This window comes from Misgurnus anguillicaudatus, unplaced genomic scaffold (assembly GCF_027580225.2).
Source record: "Misgurnus anguillicaudatus unplaced genomic scaffold, ASM2758022v2 HiC_scaffold_29, whole genome shotgun sequence".
In the NCBI taxonomy this organism is placed as follows: Eukaryota; Metazoa; Chordata; class Actinopteri; order Cypriniformes; family Cobitidae; genus Misgurnus; species Misgurnus anguillicaudatus.
In genome coordinates this window covers 8,771,322-8,786,804 of record NW_027395279.1, presented here as the reverse complement: position 1 = coordinate 8,786,804, position 15,483 = coordinate 8,771,322, and the positions used below count along the sequence as shown (strand labels likewise).

At 38.2% G+C, this 15,483-nt stretch overlaps 1 protein-coding gene and 1 long non-coding RNA gene across 2 annotated transcripts in view; one reads left to right on the top strand and one right to left on the bottom strand.

The window, feature by feature from the left end:
- The window catches only part of LOC141362909 (uncharacterized), a 74,678-nt gene that overhangs the window by 55,723 nt on the left and 3,472 nt on the right, over positions 1-15,483 (top strand). The window contains exon 3 of the long non-coding RNA XR_012368481.1: positions 8,949-9,049. This is a non-coding gene — a long non-coding RNA (uncharacterized lncRNA). The remainder of the gene's footprint in view (positions 1-8,948; positions 9,050-15,483) is intronic.
- Positions 2,007-5,550, bottom strand: LOC141362772 (uncharacterized). The gene is made up of 2 exons (XM_073865002.1): positions 5,269-5,550; positions 2,007-4,020 (listed from the first exon to the last, which is right to left on the bottom strand). The coding sequence occupies exon 2, from the start codon at positions 3,937-3,939 to the stop codon at positions 2,839-2,841; it is 1,101 nt and encodes a 366-aa protein (XP_073721103.1). The 5' UTR covers positions 3,940-4,020; positions 5,269-5,550; the 3' UTR covers positions 2,007-2,838.

Here is a 15,483-nt window from a genome sequence, read left to right as displayed (position 1 = left end):
AAAATGTAATGTAATGCAATCTAAAAATATATATATTTTGTTTGTACTTAACTCTTATACTGCTGCAGTTTGCTTGAGCCTCACATGAGGCATTTTAATGTTAAATTGTCACTGACATCTTTACACATGAAAAAAAACAATTTGAAACCTTGGATTCATGCAAAATATATTTTAATAAATTTTATATATGCTACCATCCAAATGTTTCTCCATTGAAAATTGGATGAAAGTAATTTATCTCCCCAAAATAACTAAGGGTTTCTAGTGATGTGTGTTTCTCTTTGGCCAAAATTTGACTTTCAAGTGTAAAGTGATGAGAAATGTGTCCTTAATACTTAGTATAATATTTAATAATAGTATTTATTGCCATTTCTACATTTTACAATCATTTTCAATCAGGGTTCTTGAGTGCCAAATCAGATATTTATATTGGCATGGATATTCATAAAAGATATTTGGATATTTTTAAAATATTTTTTAGTTTATAAAATCACCTTCAGGTTGTTGGAGATTAGAATTTGTTCATTTAAACAATTAAATAAGATGTATTATTTATCTTATTGTGAGATTTATGGACTTATTGTGTCTCTTATTTGTTTATTAATCTCCATTCATTAATCTGAGAAGTTAAATTTGTGCTTCCAGCTTGACCAGCTCCAAAAAGTGCCAAACCCCCTCTGAAACCAGCCTGCTTAGCTAAAACCAGGCTAGGAGACCAGCTAAAACCAGCCAGGCTGGGAGACCAGCTATAACCAGCCAGGCTGGGAGACCAGCTATAACCAGCCAGGCTGGGAGACCAGCTAAAACCAGCCTCCTCAGCTAAAACCAGGCTAGGAGACCAAGTAAAACCAGGCTGCTCAGCTAAAACCAAACTGGTAGACCAGGTGAAACCAGCATGCTCAGCTAAATCCAGGCTGGGAGACCAGGTAAAACCAGCATGCTCAGCTAAAACCAGGCTGGGAGACAAGCTAAAACCAGCCTGCTCTACTGAAACCAGCCTGCTTAGTTAAGTTAAATTTGTGCTTCCAGCTTGACCAGCTACAAAAAGTGCCAAACCCCCTCTGAAACCAGCCTGCTTAGCTAAAACCAGGCTGGAAGACCAGCAAAAACCAGCCTGCTCATCTAAAACCAGGCTCTGAGACCAGCTAAAACCATGCTACTACGCTAAATCCAGCCTGCTCAGCTAAAGCCAGCCTGGGAGACCAGCTAAAACCACCCGCCTCAGCTAAAACCACCCGCCTTAGCTAAAACCAGGCTGGGAGACCAGCTAAAACTAGCCTGCTCAGCTAAATCCAGCCTGCTCAGCTAAAGTCAGCCTGGGAGACCAGCTAAAACCACCTTGCTCAGCTAAAACCAGGCTGGGAGACCAGCTAAAACTAGCCTGCTCAGCTAAAACCACCCTGCTCAGCTAAAACCAGGCTGGGAGACCAGCTAAAACCACCCTGCTCAGCTAAGCTAAAACCATGCTGGGAGACCAGCTAAAACCACCCTGCTCAGCTAAAACCATCATGGGATACCAGCTAAAACCAGCCTGCTCAGCTAAAACCAGGATGGGAGACCAGCTAAAACCAGCCTGCTGGCTAAAACCAAGCTGGGAGACCAGCTAAAACCACCCTGCTCAGCTAAACCCATCCTGCTTAGCTAAAACCAGCCTGCTCAGCTAAAAGCCAGGCTGGTAGACCAGCTAAAACCAGCCAGTAAGGCAGGGGTCTTAAACTCAAACTGGCTTGGTGCCATTTCTGAGAGTGACATCTCATCGGAAGGCTGCAGAGCTATTTTAACATGAAAAAAAAGAAAGTAAATAAAAATCTTTCTGCGGGCTGGATTACGTTTCCTTTTTTTGAGACCAGATGGAGGCAGCAGAGAGGGGGAGGGCGGGTCGCAGATGGCCCGCCGGTAGTTTGAGACCACTGCCGTAAAGACATCAAAGTTTATATATTATACTTGATCTTATGCTTTTGCTTTTTCCTTATAAATGTAATCTAATAATAACTGAGGCAAAGAAACATGGTTCAAAGATTTATTCACACAAACAAATAACATGTATATTTCCTGTACAAATACATGACAACTCATAAGACAGCAACAGTAATTTCACCATAAAAATGCAAGTAACAGTGTATAAGATATCCTCTATAGCCGTTATAATGGCAGTGATGTATATGAGAAACTTAAAATGCATTCATTCAGTGCTGAGTCGCTACTGGTTCATAATAGTGACAATAAACAAGATCATTTCCAGCACGGAGAACCAACATGTAGCATTAACCGTATAATGTTCACAGATGCAAAATTTTTGGCCCTCACTGGTGTACCGTTCATAGCATATGGTGCAAAAACTGGGATTTACTACTTTCTTCATTCGTGAGCGCACGGCAGTCGCGCTACAAATCTGTCAAAACCACAGGAGAGACATTACAGTGTAAAGACCGATCGGCAACAGGTTCGCCACATCACATCTTGCTAACTGTTAAGTCTTAAAAAAACGCTAGTGTTGGCAAATGACAGAGAAATGAAGACATTTGTGAAGACATTATTTTACAGCAGCCTGAGCCATTTCTGAGCAAGTTCACAGTGTTTGAAGGTAAAATTGTGATGCGTGTCCTGACGCCGCTGGAATGCTTTAGACTTCACTGCGTCTTTAATATTGGTTTTGAAGAGATGATCATATGCTTTGCCCAATTTGGTTAAGATCAACGTGAAGAGGTAGTGCACATGTTGCTTTTTAACCAGGATTAAACGGAAAATGTCTGTAATAATATAATTATGGATGTTTGGAAGTGTAAGTATTAAAGTTAGGGTTGCCAGGTCCAGTGTGCTGCGATCTTCACAATGTCTTCAATTTGCTTTAGTGAGAAGTTGCTCAGAAAAGAGCTTTTTGAGCTGGGCCACTTCCTCGCTAAGAGAGCTGAGCTGAGATTTCAGCATGCAGTTTTCGGCCTGGTACTGCGAGTCGTACGAGTGGTTGTATGTTTTGGCTTCTCCATCCTGGTGCGCCCAATAACCCGTCCCTTCACTCGAAGCTGATGGGGCAGAGACTCTTGCGCCCCCAATCGGACTTTGTCCAGGATTATCGCCTTCCCCGCTGCTCGGCGACTTGAAACGTAGCTTGTGTGGGAGACTCTTCATACCTTCCACCGTCTCTGTGCGGCTGTATAACAAGGCAGTGTGTCCCGTGGCTAAAACTCCATGGCTGTCAGTATTTGGGGAGTCATAACCAATCTCATCTGCTCGGGGTGGGGAAAGCTTGCCGTGGTCGCTCAGCCTGTCCTCAAAGAAGACGGGACTACCAACACTGGACCCGCCAGGAGTAGAGAACCCTGAATCTTCAGACGTACTGTTCATGTCTCTGACCCCTCGCCCAGACTGTTGCGCGTGGGACACTACGGGACCACCATGGTGGGCTCCTTCCACACGTGTAAGATAGTAATGTGGTGCTGAAGGCTGAGGAACGCAGCTTCCCGTCGTGAGCGGAAGTATGGAAGCGTTAGAGGGATCTTTAACCATCCCGAAGCGAAACTTAAGAGCCAACAGTTCGGCTCTAAGCCTCGCGTTTTCCTCGAGCAACGCCAGCACGCGGTTTTCCAGGACCATATCGTTGACCCGACGTTTCTCGCGAGAGCGCTTGGCGGCCTCGTTGTTTTTCTTGCGCTTGTCCCAGTACCCATCGTCTTTCTTTTCGTGAGGAATAAATTCTCGCTTGCGTCTCACGGCGGGGCTCAGCGGAGCGGCGTCTTTGCGTTTCAGCGGCGACGTTCGGCCCAACAGCGAGCGTGCCAGCAAACTACTTGAGGTCAGGATTGACACGGCCTCGTCTGTGAAGGACATCGTGCCGGGAGTCGCAACGTTTAACCCCAGCAACCCAGCAGATGAGGCAGGTTCGATAACTTTTAAGACTCCAGTTTGTTCTCTCATCTCCTGAGATGATTCTTCAAACATTGTTGGTAATGGACTCGATGTGACTCTTGTTTCTGTATTTGAGGCCAATGTCAGATGTTAATGATGCAGAAATGTCTCCACCTGGTGGGAGAATAAATAAAACAATATATCATCAGTTACGTAACATATATTACAACACACTGTTACGTAACTTCATAACCTCCCAGGAGCAAAGCACAGTACGTGCTACACTGCATCATTTCACATTACATGCATTCTTACTTTAAATAAAGCAACGTCAAGTGATGTATATCCTGTCAGGGTGAACTTTAACTACAGTTTAACTAACACGAGGGTAAGAGTGGTTGTTTATAAACCTCAATAAGCAGGAACATTATGAAAAAACAAAGGAATTTATGTGTTGACCTATTTGTTCAACAGTTTGTGCATGAGTGAGTTTATTATCTTCCTGTCCCACTGAGTCACTTTCATGATGAAATCCTGCCTTACTCAACACAAGTGCCTTATTAAACATTACAACATATTACTAAAGGGACAATTCACCCCAAAATGAAAATTTACTCACTCTCATGTTGTTACAAACCTGTATTCATGTCTTTGTTCTGATGAACACGAAGGAAGATATTTTAAGGAATGTTTGAAACCAAACCGATCATAAGCCCTATTCACTTACATAGTATTCTTTTTTTCTACTATGAGAGTGAATGGGGCTCATGATCAGTTTGGTTTCAAACATTCGTCAAAATATCCTCCTTCAAAGAAATGTATACAGGTTTGAAACAACAACAGGGTAAGTAAATGATGACAGAATTTTCATTTTGGGGTGAACTATCCCTTTAAAAGTATTTTTTGGGACTTATATGTTTTGAACGCGTTTCATCCTGTAAACAAACCTAATTCAATAGTTTTATTAAACTTGTATTTCACTGTGAAATGAATTCATGTACACCGGTACCTTTGTATCATCGTAAAAATATTGACTGTTATTGCATAATGTTATTTTGACATTGCCAGAATCGTTACATAGCGTTATCCTAAATAAGGACATTCCCAAACTCTGTTATAAATCCAAATAAATCATTTAAAAATAATCTATTTAGTAGAAGCAATTATGTTTATGTCGGACTTTACCATTGGCTTTACTATAATTTAACTACAAATATCAAGGGTAATTTATGGTTACCATGGTGAGACAATAGTAAATGTGTGATTTATATAGTTTTACTACAATGTTTAATTTAAAAAAGGTTGAAAATTAATAACCAGAAAATAGAATTTAATATCAACTATTTACACTTCCACACATAAATAGATTTAATACTATCTGAACTGTAATATTTAATACATAGTACCATTAAAGGATTTTACCATTATCACGCGCGTAATTCTGTCCAAAATTCGCCGGTCGTAGGACACGAGCATCCGCAAAGAAGCCGTTTCTGTTCACCACAAACAAGGTCAGGTTCGTTAATCCCGGTTTATTGTAGATACAACACACCGTTACCGGTTGTGCGCTGCCGTGTCTGTTCCGCGCGTAATGCGCGCAGCCGCTATTTGTGTCTTTGGTCCACGAGGTTCAGTCGAGGACGCGCCATAACCCCGTCTGAACCACATGGTTCCGCGTAGAGTGGATGAACGAACCCGCCCACCTCCGTCCAGGACCCTCCTATCTCTAATCTCTCCCTCGTTACAGTTTTCGTCAGAATAATCTTTTGGAAACCATTGAGTAATATTGCGCAATCTCCCCCCGCCCCGCGCGCTTACTCTCCTCTTCTGTGTGTCCTGAAAACCGACTGTTGTCCTCAATACATGCACAAATGCTATATTTAGACCGGTGACGTGAGATGTGCTTTCTTAACATATACATTTATGCGGAAGATCTAACAAAGCAACTTTCGCATTCAGTCTTTACCGCACCTCGCAAGTTTGGTTTGTCAAGTTTGGACCCAACTGTGGAATCAAATAAATAACCCAATTAATAAAACCCAATTTACACATTCATGGGTTGAAACAGCACAGAATTTTAAAGTGTGGGATTGAATAATAATTCAATAATTCAACAATTATTCCTGCAATAACCTTGACAATACATATACATCGGATTATGATGTTAATTTGATAAAATGCCTTAGATTAGCAGGTTTAGTTGTGTAGCAACAAGCAAGTCATGGTCTTCTTTGAAGTACTTAAAGGATCATGTAAATAATGTATGTTATGAAACATCATCTCATCTAGTAGTTGAATGCCAGGTACATGAACTGGGTGAAAGGTGAGATCACTCACTTGGATAAGAACCTGTCTTTCATAATTTATACGTCTTTGTAAAAGAACTGATTATACAATGTGAGTGCATATTTTAAATGTATGTAAACAAGCTCTAAATGATTGCAAAGTTTAAATACAATATAAATTATTTGTTGAATTAAAATTAATTCAAATCTATGGGGCCTGACAAAGTTTTAATCATCACATCTTGATGAAACTCTTTGGAGTACAAGTTGCTTATCTGTTTTGTAAAACGTCTCATCTTACCAAAACTGACAGCATGCTTGTTTTTCATGCCATGAGGAACAGCAGTATTTTCATCTTGCTTACGCAAACACATAAACAACCCCAGTGATTAGAGCGCAGCGTGTTGTGTGTAACCTCCTGCTCCTTATCTGCGAGAAGCCACACAAGCGTTTTCTCACTGCATTAGAGAGATCAGACTCCGGGCCATCTGGTGCAGAAACCGACATAAGGCAGATTTTAAGTTACAGTACTTGTGCTTGACATAAAAACATTTTCAAATCCCTCCATGAAGCAACAAAACATCCATATTTATTAAAACTGTGTTGTGGGTAAAGGGAACATTACAACAAAAAACAAACCTTCATGTTATTCTAAACCTGTGTGACTTCTTTTCATGGGATACAGATACAGAAATCTAAAGCATGAAGTCTTTAAAATAAAGCTTCCAAGCGATGCCATGAAGAACCAGTTTTGGCTGTGCGGTTCCATAAAGAACCTTAAACCTCTGTTTTACAAAATAATATTTGTAGTGGAAAAAATGCTATAAAACTTAAAGGAATAGTCTACTCATTTTCAATATTAAAATATGTTATTACCTTAACTAAGAATTGTTGATACATCCCTCTATCATCTGTGTGCGTGCACGTAAGCGCTGGAGCGCGCTGCGACACTTCAATAGCATTTAGCTTAGCCCCATTCATTCAATGGTACCATTTAGAGATAAAGTTAGAAGTGACCAAACACATCAACGTTTTTCCTATTTAAGACGAGTAGTTATACGAGCAAGTTTGGTGGTACAAAATAAAACGTAGCGCTTTTCTAAGCGGATTTAAAAGAGGAGCTACATTTTATGGCGTAATATCACTTTTGTGAGTACTTCGACTTGGCGCAGTAACACCCTCCCTCTCCCATTATGAGAGTGAGAAGGGGAGCGGACTTTTCAGGCGAGTCGAAGTACTCCCAAAAGTGCTATTACGCCATAAAATATAGTTCCTCTTTTAAATCTGCTTAGAAAAGCGCTACGTTTTATTTTGTACCACCAAACTTGCTCGTATAACTACTCGTCTTAAATAGGAAAAACGTTGATGTGTTTAGTCACGTCTAACTTAATCTCTAAATGGTACCATTGAATGAATGGGGCTAAGCTAAATGCTATCAAAGTGTCGCAGCGCGCTCCAGCGCTTACGTGCACGCACACAGATGATAGAGGGATGTATCAACAATTCTTAGTTAATGTAATAACATATTTTAATATTGAAAATGAGTAGACTATTCCTTTAAAGGAGACATATCATAAAAAGCTTACTTTTGGGAGCTTTTCCACTGGGTTCAGTTTGTAGTACCCGATACTTTTTTTAGTACCACTTTGGTCAGGATTCCAAGTGATCTGAGCTGATACCAAAACGTGACGCGAAAACACTTTAGATCACTGATTGGTCTGAGAGAATCGTCACTACCAGCATCATCGCTATAATGTAAAAAATTTGCTTTACCTTCATGCTAGCTTGCGCTGCAAACATGTTGTCATCTGTGCTCTACTATAAGTTCCCAAACTCCTTTTTCCAGACTTGCAGTTTGTGGCGGCACATTCGTGGCTTAAATATGCTTAAATGCAACTTAAATAAGGCTCAGCGGAGCGCGTCGCCCGACGCCCACGGGTGTTTGTACAAAAACTGTCATGTGAGACAGAGGTAGTGATAAACGCGATGTGCAAACATTTATTTGTGGTGGTCAATTTTAATTTTGTGGCAGACTGAGAAATAAGTAAATGTATGGGAATGTACAATGACGCTCTCACTTGATGTCACAGCAGTAGGCAGAGCAAATATAACGACACGCCTATAATCCCTCACACTCCGAAGTGTTACTAAACTCGATGGAAAAGCTAACCAAGCCAAAGTGAGCTAAGCTGACCCGACCCAAACCGTGGGGTACTATGCAATGGAAAAGGGCCATTATAATAAGTTGTTTGTATCTACATACGCCACGGGTCCCCTTATATGGAAGTCGCCATTTTGTGCCGCCATGTTCCTACAGTAAGCCTAAATGGACAAACTGCTCTATAGAGCAGTGTTTCATCACTGCATTGTCTCAGATGACGACATGTTTGTCCTTTGGTTGCTACTCTATATTTTTCGAAAGGAAGGGGTGAGCTGTGGACTGAGCCGCTCGTTGCAATTTGCAATTTTACCACTAGATGCCGCTAAAATCTACACAGTGGACCTTTAAGTAAACGGTTCTTTGAAGAATCAAAAACGAATCTTTACTATATTGTTGTGAAAAAAACTTTATTTTTGGAAGTGTGCAATGAAATCAAAGGGTTACTGGACATGTTTAGATATAAAAAATGAAAACCTTACTATACAAAAGAGCAACTTTATAAGTTAGGCACTAATGTGGATAACATTGAAGTTTGCCACAATTTATTTAGTTGAATCTGCACTGTTAGCTTATAATGTAAAATCTGTTTTTTTATTTAATTTTTTTAATAATATTAGTACTCATTTCTGCGGATGTACATTTTGCAATCTTTATAGGTCACATGAGGAAATTCTCTGAACCTGGACGTCACACAGCCCTCATCATGCAGAGAAACTGGAGGAAAGGTCATCTGTGATACATTTACAGCAGTAAAAGAGTTAGTATCGACATAACCGTTGTATCTACATTTAACTTATTGCACAAATGTGCACATATGTACCCTTTGTGACAAGTTTAAAATTTTAAAGACAACATCATAATATATGTGATTATGTCATAAATAACGTGTTTATCAAGTGGAACCTGACATAGTTTCTTCTCTCTCTCTCTCTACGTGTTTGCGTGTGCTTGAGCTGTAGCAGGTGCCTCGAGTTAATCCAGAGCACCTTAGGCTTTAACACATTGACACACTTAACCTTAACCTTAAGTTTACCCTATTTGTTTAAGTTTATCACTGAACGCTCTGGTTTTGTGTGTATGAAGTTTTACATTCATCTTGCCCGAATGTTTTACACTTGACATTCCGGCCTAGTTATGTATTAACTTATCAGGACACTTCAAAACATGCACAAAGAAACAGGAAGGTTTCTAAGAAGACTTTAAGGAAGATGGCGAATTATAAAAGAACACAATGTCAATGTTCAGGGGTGAAGCTTTTGCATGCAGCTTTAAAAATAAAGCAATTGTAGAGATGAATAATTTCATGGGTTTTCTCTTTATTGGCATGTTTATTTATTTTATACTTTAAATAATATCACTAAACTTTTCATGCAATGTTTGCTCTCGCTCATTTGGCCGTTGACGGTTGATGTGCGTGAACGTCATTGAACTTAGCAGTTAACTGCTTTGAACCCACACTATTAAATCTTCAGTAGCATTCAGCGATTTTAGGTTATTTCAGGACACAGAACTACTGAATGTGTGAGTATAACAGCAAGGCATCCTTATCTGACCTCAGACATGCGTTGTTTACCAGTTCATGCGAGGGAACAGCTTAGCTCTCTCGCTTTTACCCCTCGCTCTCTCTGTCAAGTTCAATTGTGCTGTATTGGCATCATAAAAATATATTTATTTGTATAGTATGCATTTTTTTTTAAATCAACAATATTAACATTTAAAGGGATAGTTCACCCAAAATGTCCCAAACTTTATCATTTTTTGCACTTTTGACTTTATTACTTAGAACCCAAATAAAAAAAAATTAAAAGTGTGGTTTGGGGTTCTCTGGTTACTATGGCACTGGATGGTGACCACCTTGGTCATAATCCACTCCCATAACCAAGAAAACCTTTGTGCTTCAAATAACGTAAGTGTTTAATAAATTACTCCCCTTAACTTATGTCATATATTTTAAGTGTCCTTTTGACTCCTTTACTTTTTTGTTGTGCATTTTTCACTTAAGTTTGCACTTAAATTTTTATTTTTAAAGGGGACAGAGAATGAAAAAAAAATTTTACCTTGTCTTTGTTGAATAATGGTAGTCTAGCCACATTCACAAACATACAAAAAGTGCAAAACATGCTAAACATCTCAGTCTCATAGAAATTCCTCTTTTAGAAATCTCAGCCAGAAAACAGCCCAATCTGAAAAAATGATGCTTATGACATCACAGGCATCTAACTGCCCCTCCGCTTTAAAATAATTGGCTACATTGTTTGAGTGGCAGCAAAGTCAGCCAATCAGGTGCAAAACCACATACTCCGTTCAATCATTCCGTCACCTTTAAGTTTAATCAGTTTGAAATTACAATTAAGTTCAACTTTCTTGGTTAGTGAGAAGTTGCTATATAAAAATAAAGTTGAAATTTAAGCTAATTTAACTTAATTGTTTATCATTTTTCTCTATAAATGGCTGGGTTATTTTTAACCCATAATGGGTAAATATTGAACAGAACACATGCTGGGTTAAAAATAACCCAATGTTGGGTGGTTGTTTTTATGAAACCATGCACTGTAAAAAAAAACAACTTTGCTGCCTTAAATTTTTTTGTTAAATCAACTCAGATTTACAATTCATGTCAACAGAAATTAGTTGTCACAACTTATATAGTTGAGAAAAGTCAACTTAAATGTGTAAGTTATAACAACTCACCTGTAGTTATAACAACTCATCTCTAGTCAAGATAAATAATAGTAAGTTGAAATCACTTGTAAATCCGAGTTGATTCAACAAAAAATGTTAAGGCTGCAAAGTATTTTTTACAGTGTGGGTTATAATAAGGCAGCAATTGGGTCAGCAATGGGTCAATTTTAACCCAGCAGTGTATCCAATATTTACCCATGGATTAAAAATTACCGAGCCATTTTTAGAGTGTTATTGCAACTCCTCACTAGTCAAGAAAGTTGAAATGAATTGTAATTTCAAGTTGATTAAACTTAAACATTTAAGTGTAACAAATATTATTTATTACAGTGTACACATTATATAAAAGTAAAAAACTGCCTAAACCACAGTTTAGACACTAAGTATATACACTGAAATGGAGGAAACGGGTTCAAACGATATAAGGGTGAAATAATAATAACAAATTCATTGTTGAGTTAATTACTTAAGGTTAACCCCTTAAAGTTCATTCAACTTACTTAATTGTTTTAAGGTAAGCGGTCGCAATCAATTTATTTAAGCTACATAAAAAAATAGAAAAACTTTTGTTTAAATGTAGCTTGAATAAATTGATTGCAACCACTTGCCTTTAAAAAAAATGAGTAAATTGAAATAATCATTTTTTTTCAGTGTAGTTTGAAATTAAAGTAGATAAAATAAAATCATTTCAAAATATCAGATATTCAGTACTGTGCAAAAGTCTTAGGCCACCATGTCAGAGTTAGATTTGTTGTTTTTGTAATGTTATAGTGATCATATATAATTATTTCTCAGTCTCTTTAATAGAATACATCCAGAAAATATATAGTATTAAAAACTGTATAAAAATGTAAACTGATGGGTTAAGTTTTTAGGGTAAACTCTTCTTCCACTTGAGCAATAGCAGGAAACTGCAGGATCTCTTAAACCTAAATAAAATAAATCCTAATTTCTAAATAAATTAGTCTTTTAACTTCATTCTGCTCAAGATGTATTTAGTGCCAAGAGAGGTCACACTAAACACCAACAATGCCTAAAGACGACATTTAGTCCTGAATTTTTTTTACATATTTCCTGTATTTTTTGTGTGTATCTATATAACAGAGATTGAAAAATAAATATGGATGAACATTAACACTTCTAAAACAACAAGTCAGGTGGTGGTGGCCTTAGACGTTTGCACAGTACTACAGTATAGATATTAGATGCTCCAAGGCTGTATACTTGTTTATAAAGTTAAATTATCTACAAAACAACGTCAATATGCAGTTCAGGATGCATGATTTGAGTCTCTCTTTGTATGCCCGGCTGTACAAACACAAGCACACAAAGCCACCAGCATTAAGCTCTACATTATCTCCGTTTATGTAACAGCTTGAAAACAATTCCTTTCATTCATCATGACACTGAGAGGCAGTGTAAACCTCTATTGTGCTCAGATCAGAGTGTGAATCATTCAGCTGTTTTCTTTTCTAACTCACACTAGACACATTTACAATCATTAAATCAGTATGTGTGCAACGAGATATGACCTTTGAAAGATTGTTCTCCTTTTACAAGATTAAAAAATATCAAATGACCCCTTAACATATTTTACAGAATGAAAACGCAAGCAAAACATTTCATAAAAAATATGTTTGATAGCAGGGCTGGATTATCCGTAGACACAATGGGATACCAGCCAATAGGGGGCACCAGACTGCGACCAAGTTTTTAAGACGGCACAAGCATTTATAAAATTACTCGCTTCTTGCATATTTGGAATTTCTTCTAGTTCCTTTTTATGTTAGTAGGATGCCAAAAAGTGTGCAGTAGTGGATTTAGGCATGGGTGACTTGGGCAGCTGCCGGGGGGCATGGGGCACCCCTAACCAAAACGGAATGTCCGACTGGGGTTTTACTGCTAATTTGCACGACACGTCAATCATTTTATGTCATTATGCACTCAGTTAATCTACCGATCGGTCTACGCAGCCCTGTGTGAAGTTGCGACAAGTTGCGGGGTCATTAGACATTGCAGAGACGAGAACGCGGGAGAACCTAATTAATACCAAAAACATTATAGATGAGATCTTAGACATCAGGTGCCCTGGCCAGGAATGCTGGATAGAAGACAAGAAACATGTAAAGCCATGACACTCATCTTATTACAAACACTAACAGGATAAGACTGGATATTACTATACTTCAAATATGGTCACCCACTACATTGTGTTAATCCAGGCCTGTTTGATAGGGTTTCGTAACTAAACAAAACATACAAGTTTGTTGTTCAACAATAACAATAACTCAAGGATTTCATAAAGCACCTTTTATTTTTCGAGTGTGTTTATGTGGGCTGCTTCGATCAATAGATGCTCAAGAAGTTACGTATTAGAAGTGAATCTTTTATCTGGACTAAATATTTCTTAAATGCCTTTCACAAAATGCTTTTTATACTAACTGTCCTCCCGTATTATATTAATACCGCTATGGTTTACATATTTCATCAATGCTCCACGCTTTATAGTTCATAGCAACTGGTTCCTGGTTGCCATAGGGATGCGTTGTCGTATTTTGGGATCCAAAAATAGGAGGAAAAAGATGTCTCCCAGGCCCTGTGCACTTCTTCCAAACTATTTGATTTTATTTTGGGAGCAATATTTACTCTACCCCCATTGCTAGCGCCGTACTTTACCACTTCATTTACTAGATCACCAGAAAAAACTAATAAGATAAAAAAGTCAAAAGTTTTACAGATTTAGGTGCATTATGAAATAGTTGCGTATATTACAAACGTAAGTTGTGTTCCCATAATCCTCTCTGAACTTTTACATCACCATAGAGTGCTCCCAATAGTGCATTATAAATCGTATGAGGAATGTCTGCTTAACATCTTAGACACTTGTTTGTCCTCAAATGGCTTTCTGAAATCCTAATCTTTTTGAATGGGGTCATGAAAGGCATTATTGTTTTGTGTGTGGGGGTTGATGGAGCGAGAGAGAGAGAGAGGCAGAGGAGGACTATGAGTACATGACTGTGGTTATGTAACAGGCACTGTGTAACTTGCATAATACATTCATAATCAGTAGGGTAGGACAGATATAGATGGCCTAATTTTCCTGCATGCGCATGTTTGAGTATCCATCGTCCGGAAAGCTCAGAACATTCGGTTAGTTTCTGATGCAATTAAATGCTTTCAATTTATTACAATAGATCCTTTCATTATAGATTTGCACTACCAAGACACATCTTACTACACTGTCAGACAAAAATGGCCCCTAGCTGGTCCCTGTGTCTTTTTGTCTGTCTGTCTGTCTGAATATCTAATTATGTATATGTCTGTCTATCTAGGTGTCTGTCTGTCTGTGTCTAAATATCTAAGTATCTATCTGTCTGTCTATCTGTCTAGAACGAATAAAAGGTAGATAGACAGATACTTAGACAGACAGACAGACAGACAGATTTATATTTAGATAGACAGAAAGACAGACTGTCTATATGTATCTGTCTATCTACCTTTTTTGTTCTGTCTATCTAAGTATCTGTCTATCTGCCTGTCTAAGTATCTGTCTGTCTAAGTATCTGTCTATCTACCTGTCTGTCTGTCTAACTGTCTGTCTGTCTGTCTGTCTATCTAAATATTTGTCTATCTGCTTGTCTAAGTGTCTGTCTGTCTGTCTGTGTCTGTCTGTCTGTCTGTCTGTCTATCGTTCTATCTAAATATATATCTTTTCTTTTTTCGTTCTGTCTATCTAAGTATCTGTCTATCTACCTGTCTAACTGTCTGTCTATCTAAATATTTGTCTATCTGCTTGTCTAAGTGTCTGTCTGTCTGTCTGTGTCTGTCTAAGTGTCTGTCTGTCTGTCTATTTTTCTATAAAAAGATATATCTTTTCTTTTTTCGTTTTGTCTATCTAAATATGTGTCTATCTGCCTGTCTAAGTGTCTGTCTGTCTGTCTAAGTGTCTGTCTGTCTGTCTTTCTTTCTATCTAAATATATATCTGTCTGTCTGTCTGTCTGTCTAAATATCTGTCTATCTACATTTTTTCATTCTGTCTATCTAAGTATATGTCTATCTGCCTGTGTAAGTGTCTGTCTGCCTGTGTAAGTGTCTGTCTGTCTGTCTAAGTGTCTGTCTGTCTGTCTTTCTTTCTATCCATCTATCTAAATATATATATATTTCTGTCTGTCTGTCTAAGTCTCTGTCTACCTGTCTGTCTGTCTTTCTGTCTGTCTGTCTGTCTTTCTGTGTCTAAATATCCAAGTATCTGTCTGTCTGTCTGTTTGTCTGTCTTTCTGTCTATCTAAATATAAATCTGTCTGTCTGTCTAAGTATCTGTCTACCTGTCTTTCTGTCTGTCTGTCTGTCTTTCTGTGTCTAAATATCTAAGTATCTGTCTGTCTGTCTGTTTGTCTGTCTTTCTGTCTATCTAAATATAAATCTGTCTGTCTGTCTAAGTATCTGTCTATCTACCTTTTTTCATTCTGTCTCTCTAAGTATCTGTCTATCTGCCTGTCTAAGTATCT